General features: G+C 44.5%; 1 protein-coding gene across 1 annotated transcript in view; it reads right to left on the bottom strand.

The window, feature by feature from the left end:
* spns2 (SPNS lysolipid transporter 2, sphingosine-1-phosphate) overlaps positions 1–23,250 on the bottom strand; it is a 108,923-nt gene extending 85,673 nt beyond the window's left edge. The window contains exon 1 of the mRNA XM_072668271.1: positions 22,562–23,250. Coding sequence (XP_072524372.1) covers positions 22,562–22,796 — 235 coding nt within the window. The 5' untranslated portion in view covers positions 22,797–23,250. The remainder of the gene's footprint in view (positions 1–22,561) is intronic.
* Between the last annotated feature and the right edge of the window lie 362 nt (positions 23,251–23,612).

The raw sequence follows: 23,612 nt of genomic DNA, 5'->3' as shown, positions 1-23,612 counted from the left end.
TGTGGGCATGCACACGTGTGTTAGTTCAAGGAATTACGCCTGTGTGTGTGTCTGTGTGCAGAAAGGAGGAGAGAACAGCCCTTCCCACAAATCATGGTCTGTCTCCTGGCTCAGTGTTCTGCAGTGAGCCTGCTATAAACGAGTACAGCAGCAGAGAAAGGCCCCGCCACAAATATGCCCGACTGTGGTCAGCGGGCTCCTGACCGGCGGGTCTTTTCCTCCTCCCGCTGGCCCTGGCCACGAGCCCGTGCAAGGCAGGGAAAAGGGGGACCTCTTTTTCCACTCCGCTCCATAAACTCCCACACACTAGCGCAAACATGATGCAGATGTCAGAGAACCATGCATGACCCATGAGAGTGAGTGTGTCTGTGAGGGTATGTATGCAGGTGTGTGTGGGTGTTTTGTGAATTCCGTAATATTTTGCTCTGGTAATTCCTCATATTGAATTAATGGGTAACTCAGAACTGCAGAGAATGTCTGCCATAACATTAAAACCACCATTAAATCAGCTCCGCTTACCATGTAGGGGCACTGTGTAATTCACAGGACCACCACAGATCAGGAATTACTTGGGTGGTGGGTCATTCTCAACATTGCACACACTAACATGCTCACCACCACCATGTCAGTATCACTGCAGTTCTGCAACTTACCCAACACCCAAATAACACCTGCTCTGTGGTGGCCCAGTGGGGTCCTGATAATTGAAGAACAGGGTAAAAGGAGGAATGCAGAGACACAGATGGACTACAGTCTATAGTCTACACTAAATGGAGTGTAGAAACCAGGAGGCGGTGTGCAGTCTTGCACAGTATGTTCTAATGGATTGGGTAGGCTTCAGGTGTGGGTTCCTGCACCTTGAGCACCTCTTGAAGGCAGTTTGTTGGTGGAAGTACTTGTGTTCTACCCAGTGAGGGTCTGTTTCATCCAGCAGCATGAATATTCACACATGCACACACTCTCTCTCTCACACACACACACACACACACACATATACAGACACAAGAAAACACCAGAGCAAACATCTGACTCATGCCCACAGACACAACCACTGTTGTGTACGTCTGTTCACAAGCAAGAGTCCAAACTCTTGGGTATAAACAATGTGCCAGACGCCTTCACACAAAGGCAACTCCGCCATACCTTGCAGGCAGCGAACTGACTAAATATTTTATGAAAAAAAAGCGAGGGAGAGAGAGAGAGAGTAAATCTTCCAGAGATGCTATAGCACATCAATAATTTATCATCTTGTGGATTGTGAGCTAACGTACCAGACGTATAACCATGCTGTGGATGCACTGGACCAAAACAATGGTATTTGTATTCACCCACTGGCCCTCGCATACTGACCCTAGATCCACAGTCTACAGTCTCGTAGTTGTAAACACATCTCTATACAGAGAGTCAAATCACTTAATCAGCTAAAACACTGGTAAAAACAAACTAGGGTTTAATGGAAGCCGCTCTTTTAGACAGCTCTTTAGCTGATCCTGCCACACGCACGCATACTAGCCTTTAATTAAGCCGGAGGGACTGACCACGTTGGCTCTAAGGGGTGTAATGAGATCACACGTTGTACAGGACGGACAGACAGCAGTGCTTGTTCAGTGGCTCAGAGACAAGCAGCTCAATTACTACTGCCCTACACTGCCGTCAACATCTGCCGGCGAGCTCTGAGGCTAATCCTGACAACCATACAACGGACAACTGGTCTCAAGCTTGCAACAGTTAGCTAGAGCTAGGGCTAACCATGACCACTGTCCATTTGGTCTCATTTGGTTAGGTAGCCCTGAAAATAATCCTGCCAACAAACGGATTGGCCTCAAGCTTAGAACTGCATGCAGTAGCTGGCTCTTGAGGCGAACTCTAATAAACATCCGATTGACCTCAAGCTTGCAACAGCACAAGTTTAGTAGCTCTGAGGCAACCTAATGTGCTCAATTACCACTGTTCTATACTACTAAAGGTGCACGTATTTGTCACCGTACAGCGAAATGTGTCCTCCGCATTTAACCCATCTGTGGTAGTGAACACACACACACACTAGTGAACTAGGGGCAGTGAGTACACACACACACCCAGAGCGGTGGGCAGCCAACTCCAGCGCCCGGGGAGCAGAGAGGGTGAAGGGCCTTGCTCAAGGGCCCAACAGTGGCAGCTTGCCAAGCCCGGGAATCGAACCCACAACCCTGTTATCGATAGCCCGGCGCTCTAACCGCTGTCAGCTAGCTCCGAGGCTAACAACTGTCTGACAACTGTCCATTTGGGCTTAAGCTTCGAACAGCACAAGTCAAGTAGCTCTGAGGTTAACCCTGACAAACATCCGATTGGGCTCAAGCTGGCAGAAGCACAAGTTGGCTACCTCAGAGGCTAACCCTGCTACCAGTCAACTGAGACCCAAATGCTAGCAGGTCACACTAATTTTGTGGTGGTGACCTATAGCTTATACTACATTGAAAGTACGTTAATAATTTTAACATTTAAAATGTGGAATTGTCTTTTTAGTGTTCAGACAATTATTTTGTTCGCGTGGAACCGCTGTACATTTGAATCTGATAGATGTCCAGGCACTGATCCCTGACCGCAGAGTTCTGTTTACTACCCACATGCTCCATTTTAATATTTTAATTTATATAACAGCATAACAGCATGGGATTACAGTAATTATGTGGGCTTTTTTTTTCTGCATTTAATGAGATTTCTCTCTCTCTCTCTCTCTCTCTCTCTCTCTCTCTCTCAATCTCTTGCTCTCTTCTGGTTCCTCCCTTCGTACCCTCTGCTCTGGAACAGCAGAATGGGCTGTGGGTGGGATTCGCCCAAGGGGGGTCAGCAACAGCCTGGGTCTAAGAATAATTAGTGCTGAATGAAGGTCTCAAGTGCTTGATTAGCTGTCTCAATTACTAGCATTTACACGCACTGCGCGAGGCACATGCTATGCTAATTAGCCTGGCCGACATCTCCGAGGCAAAGAACGCGTGGCGGTAAATTGAATTTTCTAAGACAATGTGCTTCCTCCCTTGTTAGCAATAGCCGTGGAATGTGGGATGCAAAGACGCTCGCCTGACTGTTAACAGGCGTTGCATGTTTTTGGTTTCTTTGTGGCTAAAATGATGAAACCAAGACTTCGAAGGGAAGCGAGCTGAGAATGGTGATCAGGTGGGTGTTGTCTGAAGCCTGCTACAGCAGCTGAATACTGAAGCTCTTCAAACCTGTGGAGATTGGCTGAGAGACCTCTGCATTTCTTTGATTACTAGCGTCTGAGGAGACGAAGCCTGACGATCGATACAGCTTCAAACAGCAAGGCGGGACAGGGGTCCCAGACTCTCTGGGAATGTGAAAATCAAGGCCGCGAAACATCCGTGTGAGAGAAGGGGAAAATGAAAACTGGGAAAAGGGATAGAGTGAGTGAGCAAGAGAGAAAGAGAAGAGAGGAGAGCTAAATTGGACAGGGCTGATGTTTTGAGTGTGCCCAAGGGTGGAAAAGCCCGGTTGAAGGCTGGTTTTTCAAGCTCAATTTAGCATCAACAAACTGCAGCCTTTACTCCTCTGTCAGAGCAGCCAGAGTGCTTATAGAACTGCCAAAGAGAGCAGAGGAGTGCTGGAAGAAGGGAAGACTGATGCACGGGCCTGAAGCTGTTCAGCGAGAGCACAACCTTCGGATTAGAGAATGTAAGAAATACACTGAAATGGTCAGTTTCTTCTAGCTAGGTTTGGGCCTCTTGCCTGATTGCCTCCAATTCTTCAATATCAAGGCTGCCTATATCTTCTCATGATCTCTGACTGAGTTTCTGCCTTAAAAATCTTTAGACATTTGTTAGACTGCATGAATTAGACTGGGTCTGGATGTTATGGTACAATTAGATGGTCCTAAAAGTTGCTTTTAAGAGGTTGACAAAGTTGTCAATGGAAGGTATCACAATGCCAGCCATACTCTGATCATGAACACAGTAGACCAAGGTGGTCTTCCTGGTTCATGACAGTGGTTTCTGCTCCCAATGACTACATAAGAAGCCAACATAAGAATTTTGCAACTTGTCTTAGAAGTGTACTTCTAATCTACACCTCATACCACAACACTGATACTTGTCAAAGCAGAATCACTAAGACTAAGATCTGTCATGAACACTTCACTCCCAACCATTACCCCACAACCACTGTTTCTTGCTAATGGACTTTTGTCCTGCATTTAGTTCCTACGCACTGTATAGCTCATTTCGTCTACAGTTCCCTTTAGAAAGACAGCTCTGTTATTACCTGCGTAAACTGTGGCTGTGGGTTTGTCGCGATTGCCAGTACACTGAGCGAAGATCAGCCGCATGGTTCAATCCCACTGTGGAATCCTGCAGTGAAACAAGGTCACTTCATCCGTTTCTAACCCAGTTTAGAATTATGTGTGCGTGTGTGTGTGTGTGTGTGTGTGTGTGAGAAAGAGAGAGAAATATGGGAAAACTGACCCAATATTGGAGCGCAGAATAAACTTAGCTACCAGCAGGCAGTGTTGGTGGTCTCTCTGTAGATATATACGCATATGCTTCAAAAGGGGCCCAAACGGAACCCATATCCACATTAGAAACATATGTGGAACATAGGTAGGGGCTACTATGGTGGGGGTAATTGACTGTAGCTCCATAAACCTCCACCTCACCCCAGTCAACAGGGTGCACACGCCCTTGTTGTTAAATCTATTTCCTTGCTGTGGAAAAGCGCTATTTTTGATCCATGCTCGCTTCGCAGCAGAGGGCTCACTCTGGCCATTCGTCTCCGTTTGGCCTTCATGAATTAGAGATTAAGCTCATTTATTTCCTGTGGTAGTTCAGCTCTGTACAGTGGGACTCTCAGCTTCCTCCTTCCTCCCTTCGTAAAAGATTATCTGCCCTAATTTTTCACGACTGGGGAAAAAAAAGCAGACGAACGTAGCAGGAACATTGGTTGGACACTGAGAGAATGACAGGGTGACAGGGAGCAGATAGCGGTTATGGGTGTGCGAAACTGTGGTTTTCAGAAGACAGTGTATATATTTCGATGTGCTGTGTGACACCTGCTCTGATTATGAGACTGATAAAAGTCTCTTTGTAGTGAGGACTGGGTGGGAAGCGAGCGGAGATTAGTGGTAATTGACTGTGTGGGAAAGCAAAACAGAAAAGTTGCCTCGTGCATACCAAACACAGCCGCCACTGCATTCCGCAGCTGTGAGAAACAACGCAACACACCTTCAACCGAGGAAAACCCCAGGTGTTCTTACCAACAGACTTTCAAGCTTCCCGTATTCACGCTTAAACCGGAATGTAAACTGACCTTTTGTGGCGTATGCAAATTTGTTTGTGTGTTTCTTTATTTGTTAGGGGTTACTCTATAAGCATGAATTGGACGGTAGCTCACATAACAGGTGAACAGGATAGCTGCTTTACCTCTTAAACTTGCTACTAAGGAACAACTCACTGCTTTGCATGTAGTCACTGATTGTCAATCCTTAGGGTGTAGTCAAAGTCATGGAGCCTAAGGGGTTAAAAAGGGAATTCCACCAAAGTTATACATTTTCTGTATAATTCAGTCGTTGAGATTTAAGCAGTCATTCAGAGTGGTTTCATGTGAAATGGTGCACTGTAGGGAAATTCACAGACTCAAATGTCTGTACAGTGGTGGTGAACGGAACCAGGAGCCATCATGTCGCAAATAATAATAATATACTGCAAATATTGCCAAGTTATTTGAGTTACTAGCTCAAACAACCAGTAATCCTACTGGTGAACGTGTGGTAAAAGGGAAATAATTCCTTTGTGGACTCATTTTGTGTTCTCTGTCAGTTTTATGGCCAAAGCTTATCTCAAAACTATTGGAAAACTGGCTTCAGGTAGCGTATGTGTAACCCCCTAGTAGCTTTAAATGCTTCAGACATGTGGTAATATTCACCACCACTGATAGCAGTTCTACCTCGACCAGTTTTTCTACAGTGTAGCACTTTATATGAAACCAATGTGAATGAGTCTGTCTGCATCTTACCCATTTAATTATGCAGAAATCTGGTACAATCAATGGAATTCCCCTTTAAACCTTAAGGTCCTGTATGTGGGCCAAGGCTTCAATTCCTGACCTAATAATATGAATAATATGCCTTACAATGAATAACTGTCTTCACCAACCAAATAATATGTCTAGGATTCAAGTGAAGATTACCTGTTAGGAATATCCCTTGACTTGTGATTATGAAAGGTGCCATATACAGTACATACAATGTATTATTATCTATTATAATAAGCTGCCCTTCTCTTAAACAGTCCTGACTTCTCTCCTAACACTGTGCAATATCCTCTTACTAATGTGTTATTACACATTATGCTTTTTTTAATACCTGCAGAGAGTCTTTCTTAGGGTGTGTCTGCTTCCTAATAACGCCAGGGAAATATCTGTAGAGTGGAGGAATCAATGGAATGCTGAAATAATACGAGCAGGGAGGGAAACTGAGGTGTGACTGTGAGGTATTACCAGTCTAAAATCACATCCCAGAGCAAGCCAGTCTGTCCACTGCACACCTGTCCTTAATGCTGCGGAACAATAGAGCAGAGGCGGACAGCCACCATCTGTAACATCATGGGCAGGTGACGAGGTGATACCTGTTTTGACTGATGTAACACTGAAGGAATTTTAATCTGAGGTGGAAGAGCTAATAACATACAATTATATGTGTCCGTACGCTAGGTTGTGTGCACCAATCGAAGCGAAATAACACTCCCTTACGTACAAATACACACCCTCAAACAAGTGCAGGTAGATGTATACAAACTGTTCTGACAGGACTGGGTTATTCATTAGTCTTCCTGGGCAAGAACTGAAATATATGAGGCAAGTATGCTGCTACAAAGGGTTCTTTGAGCGATGCCATAGAACAGTGGCTCCCAAACCTGGTCCTGCCTTAAGCAGTTCAATCAAGTGGGTTGGGAGAAGGATCACCACTAAAAGGTTGATGACAGGGCAGGGGTCCCCCAGGACCAGATTTGGACCACTGCCATAGAGGAACCAGTTTGGGTTCCATATATGCGAAATGTAATGAGAAGAACCTTTACATACACACCTAGAATCAACTTCTCTAAATGGAAATTTCTTACATTCTCATGCAAAGGCTCACTCTTTCACTCCCTGTTCACTCCTAAAAATACAAATGCTACAAAGGGTTCTTTGAGTGATGCCACAGAGGAACAATTTTGATTCCACAAAGACAAATTAATGGGAAAAACATCTCATCAAGTATCTCATCTAGGTGTTGACCACAGTGGCCCACCACAACAGCTTCAGTACAACTTAAAATAGATGCTGTAAGTCTCTGGAAGTGTGAAGGAGTCAGCCTATGCACCAGGATAGACCGCAGAACCCTTCATTACCACAGCTATCAGAGATGCACCCACACAGGACTGTGAAGGCAAATTGCAAGTTCAGAAACCACATGAAGGCAAATTTACACACACACCAGCGCAATATGGACACATGTACAGATGCTGAGACCTCTCGGCTTGGGGATAAACACATTACATAATCCCCGCTGTTGATTATTTACCCAGTCACTTGTGAATGGGGGGGGGGGAAAGATGACATGTTCCCTTCCTTTATAAAGACTCAGCAAACACAGACACGCTGGAAAGGCCAGTCTAAATATTAGCACCGCCACTGTGGAAAGATTCCAACTGCTACTTTAAAGACAAAGCCCAGCTTGACTCCTGTGTGTGTGTGTGTGTGTGTGTGTGTGTGTGATTTTTTTTTTATTTTGGTCCACAAATGTCTTCTTGTTTAGAGGCCGTATTTATGGAGCTGGTGTGGAAGGCTTATGTAAAAATGGCACAGCTCATAAATCCTGTCCACACACATCATCCGCCCTCATGTCACTGCAAATCTAATCAAATCATATATATAGGCTTAGGTCCAGCCATCTACCGGGGGGATTCCAGGAACTCAACAAGTTTCTGTATATGGCCGGGAAGGAATACATAAACGCATTCCTATTGAATTGTGGGTGATCCAGTCACAAACACACAATTTTTCTCTTAGCCTGAATGTCGTCGGTCAGCCAGGCCACGTTCTGTCTCCAAAGTTAGCTTCTTTAGTTTAGCACTGGAACTGTGAGGTAGGGCCTGGCTGATATACTGGTTGGCCGGTAATATTAAATCAAATTGACGGCCTGTGGTTTTATTGGTATCAGTGATGCATGATAGTTGGAAATTGGATTAGATAATTAGTTTCAAAAATTAAGCCACAATAAACCCAAAACGCCCTGTGCTATAATATTTCTATTTTAAGACCATGGGTGCATCCCGATTGCATACTAAATTACTAACACTACCTAGTTGTTGAGTATGTGAAAAGTGTCAAAGTTGAGTACTCATATATCCATATGCATATCCATGATAAACACTATTATCCCACAATGCAAAGCCACACTGAACATAGGAGCAATTCACATCTTTAAAAATAATGGTGGATAATAATGCAAGTGCAGCGGCAACAGCTGGGCAACTGCTGAATTTAAAATTTGTAAAATTGAGAATTGACAATGTCAATAAATACTAATGAGCACTGTTTAATTACCTGTACAAAGCATAAACATGTAAAACAATATCAGTATCAGTCTTATAAATCAGTCAGGCCCGGCTATGAGGCTAATGTAACAATAACTGATCCTGGGCGGTGCAAATGTGGAGCATTGGCCACATCATCGATGCCTGGTGATGCCACTGCCACCTGTGGCCAAGAGTCTGAGAGAGTATCATTTGTCTTGATCTCTCAGGGTGAGTGAGTGGCGAAGATGGCCCTCTTTCCCTAATCAGCAGTGCTAAACAGTGCAAATGGCTGTTAGCTGATACAGCAGAAAGTGCACTTAGGATCTTTCCACCAAATGTGCTGAACTGCCTCTAAAAGCTTTAAGTTTACCAATATGTAGATTGCTCGTTTTATGTGTCTCGGAGGAAGCACAGGCAGGATTTCACTCAGATTAACTCAGCGCTGGATTGTGTGATGGGGGGAACTTGTGGTATATGATAACTGTGAAAATGGCTGATGGAAAAATCAGTAGGTCTGGATTCTGTCCATGTGCGCCCTTGTGTGTTTCTAAAGAAGGAAACCTAGCACATGTCTTGGCTAATCAATTGGGTTACAAGGTGGAAAACTTAAAGCATGGTGGTGGGAGGGCCTGTGTTTGTGCCTGTGTAGGAAATGTCAGAAATGCCATGTTCACAGTATGCACAGCCATGATATACTCCCTGGTTCAATTTCTCTCTCTCTCTCTCTTTTCTCCCACACAAATGCACTAGCTGTTGTACGGCTCTGATCTATTAGCAGTCGTGAAAAGAAAGCTGATCTAATGCACTCTGGCACACCAGCCACGCAGGTGCGTGTGCCTGAGGGGTCGCTTCAGCCGGGCCCCTCTCCTCTTACTCAGCTGTCCGTCAAACTCACTGCCTCGCATTCCAAAACACACCCTGTCAGATGGACACACTCTCTCTTTGCGAATCGCTCTCTTTTAAAATGCACACAGACACACAAGACACACTCCTTCTATATCTGTTCGGACATGCAATGAGCTAAAAGCAGACCGCCAAACCCTCTATCGGGGTCAGCGCAACTCAAACAAACAGCAGGACACCGCTATAGAAGGAAAGGAACCAGCAGCGCCTCATTTAGAGAGCATGACTGTGTGAAAGGAGAGCTCATCAAAACACACTGGACAAAACGCACATTGGTTTCAGAGAGCCGCTAGCTGCCACTTTTCAAATGTGGCTTATTTTTGGATGATGGTTCACTGAATTGTTGGGCTGCTTCAGTGCCTTTGTGGGACGGGGGGCTTTGGCCCTACATGTCTACAACACGACGGGCTGGAATATCTTCCACTGGATGTCATACATCTGTGTGTACACAGCCATTCAGATGTTTGAAAGCTAGCTATACAGCTAGAACTCTTTTCTATGTCTGCATCCATACATGTCTAATAACCATAAAAACCCCAGTAAACTCCAGTAAAAATAGAGGGACTTCTAGTAATTCCAGTAATACTTGACCAATCATATCTATATCTCAATCATATCGCTTACTCAAGTACAGGGTTTACACACTGTGCCAGTCACTGATATACATACACAATATGTCCAAATGTTTGTGGACACCCCTTCTAATGAATGCATAGACTCTCTGGAACAGATAAACATGAACCTGTTTGCACCATGCCTAATGCCAGGCGTGGGCTAGAGGGCTATAAAGCCTCCCAGCATTGAGCTGTGGAGCAGTGGACTGCAATTTGTACTAATGACTGCTCTATTTGTTCTATAAAGGTATAAAAGGTGCACGTATTTGTCGCTGTACAGTGTGGACTGTACAGCGAAATGTGTCCTCCGCATTTAACCCATCTGGTAGTGAACACACTCACACACACACACGTGTTAGGGGCAGTGAGTACACACACACACCCAGAGCGGTGGGCAGCCAACTCCAGCGCCCGGGGAGCAGAGAGGGTAAAGGGCCTTGCTCAAGGGCCCAACAGTGGCAGCTTGCCGAGCCCGGGAATCGAACCCACAACCCACAACCCTGTTATCGATATCCCGGCGCTCCCGGCGCATGTTCTGAGCCCTCCTCCAGACTGTGATTGGTTCTAATCAATATGTCATTTGTTCTGAGACCCCCTCCTGACTGTGGTTGGTTTTAATCACCACCTTGTTGTTCAGAGATGCTATGCCCCTCCCCTGACTGCAATCGGTCTTAATGGCTGCTCTATCTGTTTGGAGGCCTCCCCATGACTGTGATTGGTGCCAATTACTGTGTTGTTTGTTCTAAGACCTCCCCCTGACCACTGGTCCTAATCACCACAATTTAACAAGTACAGCCTTTAACATGTCCGACAATAATCTGATTTGCCAGGCTCGTATTTGGTTAAAGGAGTTGTAAATATGCGCTGTATTGTGTGCTGTGTTGTTGGCAAACTGGTGTAAGTGTAAAATATACAAAAAATCACTGTCTGCTTCCAGACTTGGAGTAGTGAATAGATATATAGAGGTGTCAGGAGACAGCTGCTGTTCTGTGCTGTTCATGGTCTGAAATGAGGCCAAAAGATGAGTTACTGTAGAGTTAAAGCAACATTTTCTTGCCCTCCCCCATCTTTTCCTTCCTAATTCTGTCTCTCTTTCTCTCAAGGCAAGATTTTCGTAGAGGAAGAGGCAGTTGTCGCGGAAGTGGCGTGGCTTACCAGGCTAATGGCTGCTGCGACCACAAGAAAGTCCTTTCGTGGAAAAGGGGAGAGAAGAGGCACCAGCCCAGCCGCTCCTGCTTCTCCAGGCCCGAACGTCAGCTAAATACAGCCCAATGAAAATACAGCACAACCATCTCCCGGGCAGGGTGAATTGTGACGAGACGAAGAGTTCTGATTAAAAGCAAACAGTTTAAAACCGTTGCCAGACACTAATGCGTGTTCTGCTGCAGTAACAGCAGCCATTAACCATCCAACTCTGGCTTAGGGAAACACTTTAGCTGTGAGAACGCAAAAGCATAATCGTCTGTATTCTTACATTTAATGCAGGCGTAAATCAGGTCAGTCTTGTTGGTCGTAGAGGCCTAACAGCACTGTAGTCCCTGATCTACACCCGGTTCTAAAAGGAAGTCAGCAGCTTGCTGAGCCTTGAGGACCGTTTGCAGGCATATGGAAATAAACTTCAGCCACAGTGGAAGCCATTTGTTGTATGGGAGGGTTTCAGAAAAGCTCGACAAGGCCGTAAAACTCAATTACTAGGCTTTTTTTTCCACGGTTCCATTGCTTTTGTTGTTGTTTGGGAGCCCTATAATACACGGGTAGTAAAAAAAGAGGGCGAAAGAAGAAAAAAGGGAGACGATAGCCAATCCTGAAGTGACTGAGGCCGACCTCAAAGTTTCATTCCAACGCAGGCTGCCAATTTGTAGCGGGTGAATTTAAAAAACACCCTCCTTTCACTGCTTTGATACATGATTCACTGTTCTCTGGGCGCTAGCTGTTAGCTGCGGTGTTTTCGCTTCACTCTTTTTCTCTCTTGGTCTTCATCTCTTGTTTTTTTCAAGTTTCTCCTTTCTTTAGCTTCTCATGAGGAAGCAATGCATTCTGGTCTGTGTTGCAGATGTGGGCGATATGCCTATTTATGCCGATATATGACGAAAATCACGAAACACTTTCTTCTGTGTTGTCGGTCAACATTGGCCAATTGCATGCGGTATACGTATGTGCATAGGTCTACACTCCCTGAAACTGAACTTTGTGGGACTTCTTTCTGCATTAGGATTAATAACTGAGTAATAATTCACTTAGGGTTCACTGTGTTCATTTATTTATTTATTTACTAATTTTTACTAATAATTACTAGTTTTCCTACCACTTATTCCATTACTTTGAACTGAAATAGGTGAATAAACGAAAGACAAAAAAAACAGACAACTAAGAGTGTCCTTCTCTAATCCTGATGACTGTCTTAACTGGTGTGAGTCATGAGCAGGCCTCAGAACAGTATCCTGTGATATGTATTAAATGTCTTAAATTGTTGTGATATTACATTTTAAGCCTAAAACAGAAAACCTCTTGGTCCGTATACTTTAAACAAGTCACCGAGGGCTGATTCAGGTCAGTTTTCCCTTTCTTTCTGCCACAGTTGACTGTTACAAGCCTGAGGGGGCTAGTTGATCTCATTCCAGCACTCCTCTGGAGGCGTTTGATTCGTGGCCGAGTGTGTGGTGGTGTGCAGAGGTGAGTGCTGTGACGTACCATGGCTGGTGGGTTGCTGTGTAGTGCAGTAGAGAGAGCGCCTTGCAGGTGCTGATAGGCATTATCACTCCCTTAACTCACTACAGCAGAAAGAGGCCTGCAGATCACAGCCAGCGTGCAAATGTGTGTGTGTGTGTACACTGTCCATCAAAACTTTAGAGACATATTTTTTCCCTACATGATGTCCCCAGATTGGGGGACTCCTGACTGTGGAGTACTAAGTGATTGCTGGGGTCTGAACGTATGAACTCCAGTGGCTTTACAGACAGGCAGTTTTAGACACACTGTTCTAAATGAATGTACCTTCTTTGAACACAGTAATGCACATGGGCCCACAACTGTAGGGGGGCGCAACTGTCTAACTGTTTGAATTTTGAGAACACTGCAGCCTTCCATGGTCAGGAGTCAGAAAGTACTGACTCAAAATTATGTATGCTTGACTTACAGAACTGTATGGTTGACCTACGTGAGGAGAACCTTTGACCAAACCAAGATGAGTTAGCTCCAATAATATAAATTCAACAAAGTGTCTTCCTTCCATTACATGTTTCTTTTCTCCAAAATGGAGTTATTTAATAACTGAAAGTTTGGAAAAAGGACCACGCCCAAACTCCTCCCCTCCATTTCTACACACTATAAAACCGCTCCTCTCCCTTCTCGTTCTCGTGATGAAAACTTACACCCCACCACCACCCCTGCTCCTCCTCATCATCCAATCATACTCAACCTCTACCTGGCAAGGGGGGGTCTGGCTTTGGGTCCCATCAGCCCAAAGCCCCCAGAACTCCAGCCCAAATTTCTCGAGTTCTCCTCCTTGCCGCAGCTAGCGTGGTCCGCATTCGCAAACTATTGTTAAACTTCCCCAGTGTTGTTTAAACAGATGAAAGACTTGTGTGCTGACATCCCAAAAAAGGAATAACATGAGTGGACACTGACATTATTCCCAAAGTAGCACCCTAACCCTAAATGTATTTTTCAGTTATTAGTCCTAATGCAGAAAACATTGTTAATTATTGGGTTTAGCACATTTTGTGGAGTCCCCCAGGGTTCAGTTTTAGGGTTTACTATAGCTATGAAAATCTGACGTCTGGGCCTACGTACAGGGTTAAAGGGGTTAATATGTTATAACCAACACAGAAAGTATTTGTATTAAGAAGCATTTTAGAAGAGAAATGTATGTATGTTGTATGTATGTGTGTGTGTGAGTCTGTGTGCGTGTGTGTTTATAGGGGGTGTGCAGCAGCATTATTAGGGGCAGCAAGTTGGACTGGACGATCTTGTATAAAAGGAAAATGCAACAAAGCATGACAACAAAGGGCCTAAGACCTATTTTGCTTTGTCTGTGTTTGTTTGTGTGTGTGTGTGTGTGTGTGTGTGTGTGTGTGTGTGTGTGTGTGTGTGTGTGTGTGTGTGTGTATGAAGACAGCAGACTTGCCCATTTTCCTTCAGGGAACTCCTCGAGCCACCGGATTAGCTATCACACCCAGCCTAATTAGGTCCTCTGTTTGAGAATGACTAACCTCATACCACAGATACCTTCAGAAACCCCTAATCTACTGCAACCCATAATCCAGATTATATATTCCAGTCAACCTGCCTCCTTCACAGCGGTGGCTATCTTAGCCGGGAGACGCTAAAGAGGAGGAAACGTGGAGTCTATAGATCAAATAACATTAAGTGGCCTCCATCTGCACCTCCTTCTGATGTCCTAATCCCTGTCTGGATGATAATCCGGGACTCAGTGGTGTCTGTCTGGCAGAGTGCACAGACAGTCCAGCCAAAAGGCCAGAAGCTACTAAAAGCCAAACCGCAAATGTAATCAAGTTAAATAGTTCGCCACCTCAGCTCTGTCAGTTTGATTTGTCTGCCCTGCTGGAGGTTGTACTGGGCACAGATATACAGAGGCAAGGGCAGAGTGAGGGAGCATTCGTGGGGTATCGTTCTAATGGGCCAATGGGGAAAAGAAGAGGACAGGAGGCCGCAGATCAGCCAGTCTTGTCGTAAATCTACATCTGTCTCACACTCACTCAGACACACAATCTCCTCCCTGTATCCCCCCTCAGCCTCGCCAGATCATAACAATCCCAGCTCACACATGTGAACTGTCTGGCAAAGGTTTGTGGACACTTCATCTTCTTCATGTTATTTTTCTAATGAAGCACATATTGATCTAAAGGTGTCTGAGCGGTTTGGGTGCTGGAGAGTCCTGACATCACAACAAGGGCACAAAGTAGGGTGGGGTGTGGAAATGTCACAAATACTGTCATGTATAAAAGGGGTCGACTGATATATCAGTTGTTTGATCATATCACCCAATATTGCTTACTATTGCCAACCTGTGCTTTCAGTGGTATCACGGACTCCACAAGACCTCTGAAGGTGGCCTGTGGTTTCTGGCACCAAGACATTAGAAGAAGGTCCTTTAAGTCCTGTAAATTGTGAGGTGGGGCCTCACAAAAAAAATCTGCACTGTATTTGTAACCCTACAAAAGTCAATGTTACACTTGTCTGTAGTTTGAATGTAGGTAGATGTAATCATAAACTACTGACTCTGACAGGCAGATGGTAAGGCCTCTAAATGGTATTTCTGACACTCCAGACTCTCAGGCATGAATTACAGCAACCATACAACCCAAACACGGCCCAACCTCACTGTCCGACACGCATACAACATAAATAACGCACTGCAAATTGCTTTACCAGGCTGAAAGCCCTCTATTTTCTTCCTAAAGGCAGGCTTAGTGCAAGTTATGTTTACCATCCGTGTATTCAAAGGCCAAATTAGAACCTGAATGAACCCTCATCCCTAACGTGTACTAATTAAACACAGACACTGAGCCAAAACCACAGGCCAAAGCAGAACCAATATTCCAAGCGCTTTCCCTTTTTTCCCTTTATTTAAGACTGAAATTTGTATTCATTTTTGGCTGATACAGATGGGAGAACTCTGTGGCTGCCAAGAGAGCCGTTTGAGGAAAATTCCCCCCATGCAGGATTTGTGGTGGCGGGAGCGGCGTGATCTGCTTTAATTGCTTTTTTCTGCCGCTGTCACAGCTTGTAAAGCGTCTCGTTTTTTGAAGAAATTCCTCGTAAAAAAAAATACAGGCAGTAAATGGATACGACTTTGTTAAATTGCAAAAATCTAATTTTTTTTTTTTGGGGGGGGGGGGGTGGTATGTTGGTGGCCACCACCAGTGTTTTCTTTTGTTGTATGAAAAAACAGCGTGAGCCAATAAGAGCTTTACTGTCTTTAGATAGGAGACCATGCAAGTGTGTGTGTGTGTGTCTGAGACTGTTCATGGCCAGCAGGAGAGTGGGTGTGAGCTTATTCCATCACATCTGTGTGTGTGTGTGCAGTATATTGGGACTGAAGAATGCACTGATGCACCACAATGTGACAATGTGAAGGCAGGGATTCAATTCAGCGCAACTGAATTTGACTAGTGTGTAACAGCACCTTTAGTCATGTTTATGTATTCACTGTATTTTTAAAGGTGATTCTGAATCATGATTCAGTGAATTGTTTCCTAAAGAATCACCCATTCATGAATTGAACCGTTTTGAGGGAGATTTACACTCCTAGCGTATTACGTATGTAGCGTATTAAGTGTGTATGTAGGTGTGTTGGAGTGGTGAAGAGATGGTGAGTAGTCTTTGTGTTCCTTTGGTAATAAATGCTCCCATACACATCCCCCTTATTTGAATGGATAAACTGTTGATTCTTTAGAAAATGATTCAGTGAATCACAAAATTAAAAACTTGACCTCAAACTGATTCAGTTAAATTCAGAGTTGAATTCCACTCCCGTGTGAATAGTGCATCTATTCATAGCTGTATTCGGTGTATTTCTAAAATTGATTCAGAATCAAACTGAACTGAACTGAATCAAATCAAGATAAAATGTGAAATTTCATGTTTTATTAAATTGTTTTTTAAAGACTCACTGTCTGAAAAGCTTTACATGCCTAATGTATCCAGTGTGTGTGTGTGTGTGGGGTGGGGGGTGGGGGTGATGGAATACTTAAGCGCCTTTGTGCTCGTTTGTTTACACACACACACACATCCGACAGGCAAAGAAAAAATGCCCACATATGACCTCATCTTCGCAACCAGGAAAGATGACATCCCCTCTATTTCTCTGGGGCAAGCCATCATCGTTTTCCCGTCAATGCACTGATGTGGGCATGAGGTCAGGGATTACCTCTAAATTACCCCTAAAGCCCCTCTTCCAACCCCATCTCACAAACACACACACAAGCATACACTCATATCTCGATTTCTTCAAGGCTTTCTTCAGCCTGACTGCAGTAGAGCTGATGAAGAGGGACGGGGTGGAGTTTTCACTGACCATGTGGACATACGGGTGTTCAGCCTCAGCCTGCAGGACAGCTGTGTCAGCTCCAGCACATGTATGTGTATAAACACACACACATACACACACATACAGTTCATGCATAATGCATGTGGAGGCAGGCATCGAGGTGCAGAGCTGAACCCCTCTGCTCTGTACAGCATGTACTACCCAGCTGTAGCTTACGCATGCACACACACACACACACACCCCTTACACACGCCTTCTTCTGCTGCAATCTCCCTGCAGCCTTCAACATACATCTCTCTCTCTCCCTCTCTCTCTCTCTCTCTCTCTCCCTCTCTTTCTCTCTCACTAGGCAAGCACACTTGCATGAATAAGGGATCTGTCCTGGTGAAATTGGTACTTATACAAATTAATAATACAGTAGAATAACAGTAAACAAATAAACACAATAAACAACCACAATGGATACATAAAACACACACATCCACAGTCTCACTCTCTCTCGCTCTCTCCCTCTCTTCTGCTGTCTTTCTGTGATTGGCTAAGCGCAGTTGCATGTAAGAGGAATGTGTCTCTTTCTCTCTCATTCTCTCTCTCCCTCTCTTTCTCACTCTCACTCTTTTTCTCTCTCATTCTCTCTCTATCCCACCCTCTCTCTTTCCCTCTCTCTACCTACCTTTCTAGCTCTCTTTCTCACTCTCTCTCTTTCTCTCTAGCCTTCACTCTATCTCCATCTCTTACTCTTTCTTACTCTCTTTCTATCTTTGTCTCTCCATCTCTCGCTCTTTTTCTCTCCCTCTCTCTTGCTCTTGCTCTCTCGTTGCCTCTCTACCTCTCTTTCTCGTGTCTTTAGTCTTTACTCTATCTCCGCCTCTCTCTCACTCTCCCTCTCTCTTTGGCTCTTTCTCTGTCTACCTCCCTCTCTCACTCATCTTCTCTCTCAATAAATCTAGCCTCCACTATAACCTCCCAGTCTCACTCTGTTTCTCTCTCTCTCTCTCTCTCTCTACCCAATTCCTTTATTGTCTTAATACTTTTGTGTGTGTGTGGAATTTGTCTCCAGAGAACTCAAACAGTAAATAAATAAATGAAGATGAATACAGATAAATAAACACACCACTAAACACTAACACACCTCTCTTTCTGTCTCTCATTCTATCTGTTTATTGGCCGGTTATGAGGCCGTGTGTCTTGACTAAACTGGTGCTTTTGCAAACGGACGACACAGAATATTAAAACACAGTGAAACTCCCGAAACAATACAATACCACAAACATATCCACACTATCTCTCTCGTCCTCCCTCACTTCTCTTGTCTTTATGCGACTGTCCAAAACTGACAAGAGTCAAAACAGGCTGTGTTGCTTTAAAAGGAACTAAAATAAACACAGAGAAATAAACACACAATAATAAATAAAGAAGTATAGAGTAAATCAAGCATTGTTTTCAGTGTTATTGGCATTCATCATCCTTATCTCTGACCGTCTGTGTTTTTGCACAACTGGAGATAAAGCAGGGCGATGTTTTCAGATGCTCAGATAAGATACGCTCATGTATATCAACACTTTGTTAAGGCGGGCGCGCACCGCTCTCACAGCAGGCTCGTCTTGGGGAAATCTTATGTAATGCAGCTCTCAGCTCAGCCTGGTCTCGTCCTCTTCAATGCGTACTGCGGTCTGTCCGAGAGGACCCCGCTACAAGAAAAAACAAGCCATGGATCTGCAGCCCTAGATAGTCACTACTTTTCTGTTGTGGAAAGCTTTGTCTTATTATGGATTACCACTGACGTGCTGCTGTGTAGTATAGGCTTTCCTGAATTACGGTCATGAACAGCAGTAGAACCACATTACTACTGATCATGGTTAATTCCACTAACAGCTTTCCAGCAGCAAGGCTCAGTCGGATCGGTCTGCAGTGTGTGTTAGTTATTCTCCATCAGCGCACCTTCAGGGCTTTGCTGCTCAGCGTTTCTGCAGCGCTGGGTTTAACCACTTCGTGTCCAGGCAGAGGACACTGCAGGGTCGCCTTATCCCGCCTTATTGGCCCATAGCTGAACCGTTTTCCAGCCAGCGAATGAACTAAAGCACTACTCTAATTATCCATGAATAATTAAAGACCCTGTTTAAGTGTCTCATTTTTTTAAATCATAAAAAGCTGCTAAAATTCAGACACAAAGAAAACACGGCATTAAGCAGTTATGCAGACTAGATCACATCTCATAAATCATGCCTAATATCAAATTATTTCTAATTAATCCATTAGTTATTCATGAAAACTGCTCCTGGTGGGGCGTTTCAAGACGAGGCGCCAGCTGACGTGTCGTCTGAGATCACCGTCCACTTCTCAGATCATCCCTCACAGTCAGTCAACGTGGAGAACCATCAGAACAAAGGACGTTTCTGAAAGAAAGCCTCCTGCACAAAAGCACGTAAACGTTTACGCAAAGTTTACTCGCATTGGATGCAGAGTAATTGGCCAGCTCCCGGCTAGTTTCCATGGAAACGTGGCTGTCTGCACCAATGATGGCCTGCAGACCTAATTGGCTTCAGCCCCAAATAACTTTAACAACGTTCATCTAAAACGTTCTGTCAGTGTTTGGGATGATGGTACTTATCCTAGACATTTTTAAATAGCTAAAATGGAAAACCTGTTCTGAAATTCCCAAATCCATAAAAAAAATGATTTTCCTGCAGAACTGCTGCATAATTACTCTCCTCCACAGGCGTCCCATCATACAAAATGGGCTACAATTCAGTCACAGAATGCAAATTACAAACTGGTATTTATTTTGCCATTAAAGTCATAAGGACATTCACGTGTGAAAGGACACGGCATGCAGTAAAACTGAACTACCAGAGCCTCCTCTGTACTGCAGATCTATGATGTGTTTCCTAATAACAACATTAGGTGCTACTAGAGAACAAGGAGATATCTAATCTGCTAACACACCACACCTTGCTCAAAGTCTGTATTATTTAAACTGAGCTCATTAAAAACACTAATTAAAAAAATCCCAGGCTGAGTCCTTAGTTAATGTTTCTCCTGTTTTACTGCTTAGCATGTCTTGATTAAATCACCTGAGACTGAGGGCCTTCAATAGGTGTAAAGTGTGAACAGTCCGTTTTAATCAGTTTCCTGAGGGAAGCTGTCAATAGCTCTGTATGAACCCTTAAACAGTCACCAGCTGAGAGCTGATGTATGAAAACAGTCAACATTAAATTTGGGATTAATCAAATTCCTGAGACTAACTGCCAAGTCAGCCAATACAGCCTAGCTTTAACATACAAACACACTGGAGCTAAAAGCTGAGTGTAAACTACGAACACAGAATCTGGTTCTGTTAGTTTCCTGAGTCCAAACTCATGACATATTAAAGCTGTTATCCATTAGTCAGCATTAATCTCCAGTTTTTAATACGATTCCTGAGGAAAACTGTCAATTCAACAACTTCACAGCATGAAACCAGCATTCGCCAGAAGCTGTAGGCTTCAGGACAACAGTCAACACCAAACTCCGGTTCAAACCATTTCTAAGCAAAACTGCTCAAGTCAACAGCGTTCTAACATGAACCTACAAAACATCAAATCTGTAGTCTATGAGAAGTCAACATGAAAAGCCAGTTTTAATCAGTTTACTCATGAAAACTCTCGATATAGATGTATAATATGAATAACTGGCAACACTAGAACTCAGTTTTTATAGGATTTCTGAGAAAAACGGCCGATTCAACAGCTTTCCAACACAAACCTATAAAACATCAAATCTAGTCCAAGAGAAGTCCACGCAAAAAGCCAGTTTACTCCGGAAAACTCTCGATATAGATGTATAGTATTAATAACTGTGCAACACTAACACTGAATTTTTAATCCCATTCCTGATGAAAACCGTCAAACGCTTTACATTACAAACCCATTAAACACCAGAGCTGTAATCTATGAGACGTTAACACTAAGATCCAGTTTTATTCAGCTTTCTCAGGTCAAAAGCGTTATAGTATGAACAAGCGAGCCACACAAAAATCCAATTATTACTAATATTTCTCTCAAGAAAACTCTCAAGTTAACAGCTTCCAACACAAACCAGTAAAACATCAAATCTCTAGTCCATGAAAAGCCAGTTTTAATAAGATTCCTGAGGAAAACTGTAACTTTAACAGCGTTCTAGCACAAACCTAAAAAACACCACATCTGTAGTCCATGAGAAATCAACACCAAGCCAGTTTCAATCAGTTTTCTCGTGAAAACTCTCGTTATATCTGTGAAGTATGAATAACCTGGCGTTTCTAAAACCTAGTTTTTAAGACAGTTTCAGAGGAAAACTGTCAATTCAATCCATTAAGCACCAAAGCTGGAATCTATGAGCAGTCCACCCTAAAATCCAGTTTTAATCAGCTGTCTCATGAAAACTGTGTCAATATCTGTGAAGTATGAATAACCTGGCGTTTCTAAAACCTAGTTTTTAAAGCAGTTTCAGAGGAAACCTGTCAATTCCGCAGCTTTACAGCAAGAACCCAACATTCATCAGTTTGAAGCTGTAGGCTAATGAAAGTCTGGTTTCTGTTATTTACATCAATCGTTTCTACAGTACAAACCCATGAAACATTAAAGCTGTAATGAGACGTTTCCACTGAAACACAGTTTTAGTCAGTTTATTATTCAAACTCTGTCAATCAGCACCACAAACCTACAACAGAGAATCAGTTTTATAGGATATCTGAGGAAACAGCTTGTCATGTCAACAGCTTTCCAGCACAAAACCTATAAAACATGAGTAATCTAAGAGAAGTCAACACGAAAGGCCCGTTTTCCTCAGTTTCCTCATCAAAACTCTCTCTATTGCTGTGAAATATGAATAAATATGAAAAATCTACAACACTAAAATCAGTTTTTATAGCTGAGATATCTGAGGAAAATGTCATGTCAACAGCTTTCCAGCACAAAACCTATAAACCATGTGAGTAATCTAAGAGAAGTCAACACGAAAAGCCCGTTTTCCTCAGTTTTCTCATGAAAACTCTCTCTATTGCTGTGAAATATGAATAAATATGAAAAATCTACAACACTAGAATCAGTTTTTATAGGATTCCTGAGGAAAATGTCATGTCAACAGCTTTCCATCAAATCTATAGTTCATTAGACTCCTGACGATTCCTAAGGAAAACTATCAATTCAACATTCAACAGAATCTGAGAGCTACTGTATGACAACAGTCAACACTACATCCAGGTTGAACCAAGTCCTGCGGGGAAACAGTCCATGTAGCTCAACTTCACACCGGCACACAATCACAGGCATATGACAACAGCCAAAGCCCCAATCCCGTTTTAACCAATTTCCAGAGGAAAACTGTGTGTGTGGGGGGGGGGGGGGGTCCATTCCAGCAGCCCCCAGCCTTCAACCTGTCTGCCAGCGAGAGCCGGGCACACACGCACGCGCCAACGCGCCACACAAAGGGAGCGAGAAGCAGCAGAGGGTGTTTCTTTCTCTTACCGGCTACCGTGTATCGGTCCATGTAGTTGAGGACGTTGCCGAAGCTGAGGATGCCGGCGGCGGCGGCGGGCGAGCTGAGGCGCGAGAGCGCAGAGCAGCACTTCTGTCTCGGGGAGCAGGCACCTAGCTCCCGCGCGCTCGGCTTCAAAGCGGCGCTCATGCTGCCGGATAGCGTGTGGACTTCATCCGAGCTGCTGCACGCCTCCAGCTCGCAGCCGTCGCTTTCCACGCACATGGTGTTTGTCTGTGTGTCTCTCACGAGCGCACGAGAGCGCGAGGAAGAAAGAGAGAGCGAGACAGACGCGATGGAGGAGAGCAGGGGGCTGTCGGCACCGGGAGCGCGAGGTGTGGTGCGGAGAGGAAGCGAAATGGGTCCCTCGACGGACGCAGGGCTGAGAGAGCACGCGGCTACTGAGTCGGGGTTTGTAGCGGAGCTCGCTCGCGCTGCATGTTTCTGCTCGGTGCAGTGGCCTCGCGCTGCGCTCCTCCAGACAGTTTTGCCTCCCTGTGTCACTGGCGAAGCGCGAGGGGGCGTGTCTCACAAAAGCACCTCAGTGCGGAGAGAGAGGTGTGCTAGCCGTGCGCGAGATAGGCCACGCCTCCAAGCGAGCGAGCCAGTGCTGTGTGCGTGTGTGTGCCTGCGTGTGTGTGCGCGCGCGCTAAACCGCGCCACCAAGAGGCTCAGCGTAGTGAGAGCTTTGTGTAGGCTGCAGGTTGTGTGTGTGTGTGTGTGTGTGTGTATATGTTGTAAGCTTTATGCGTGCGCGAGCGTGTGTGTGTGTGTGTACGTTAGGCCACACCCCCAAATGCCTCAGTGTTGCGAGAAGGGTCCAAATGCTGTAGGCTGTGTGAGTGTGTACGCTAGACCACGCCCCCAAATGCCTCATCGTAGTGAGAGGCATGTGTAGGCTGTGTGTGTGAGTGTGTGTACGCTAAAACACGGCCCCAAGGGGCTCAGCATAGTGAGAGGTGTGTGTAGGCTGTACGTTGGGTATGTGCGTGCGTAGCCACGCCCCCATATACCTTAGAGTGGTGGGGGTCTGAATGCTGC

This window comes from Salminus brasiliensis, chromosome 1, assembly GCF_030463535.1.
Source record: "Salminus brasiliensis chromosome 1, fSalBra1.hap2, whole genome shotgun sequence".
NCBI classification, from domain to species: domain Eukaryota; kingdom Metazoa; phylum Chordata; class Actinopteri; order Characiformes; family Bryconidae; genus Salminus; species Salminus brasiliensis.
The sequence above is the reverse complement of the archived record's forward strand: the minus strand, read 5'-3'. Positions and strand labels throughout refer to the sequence as shown.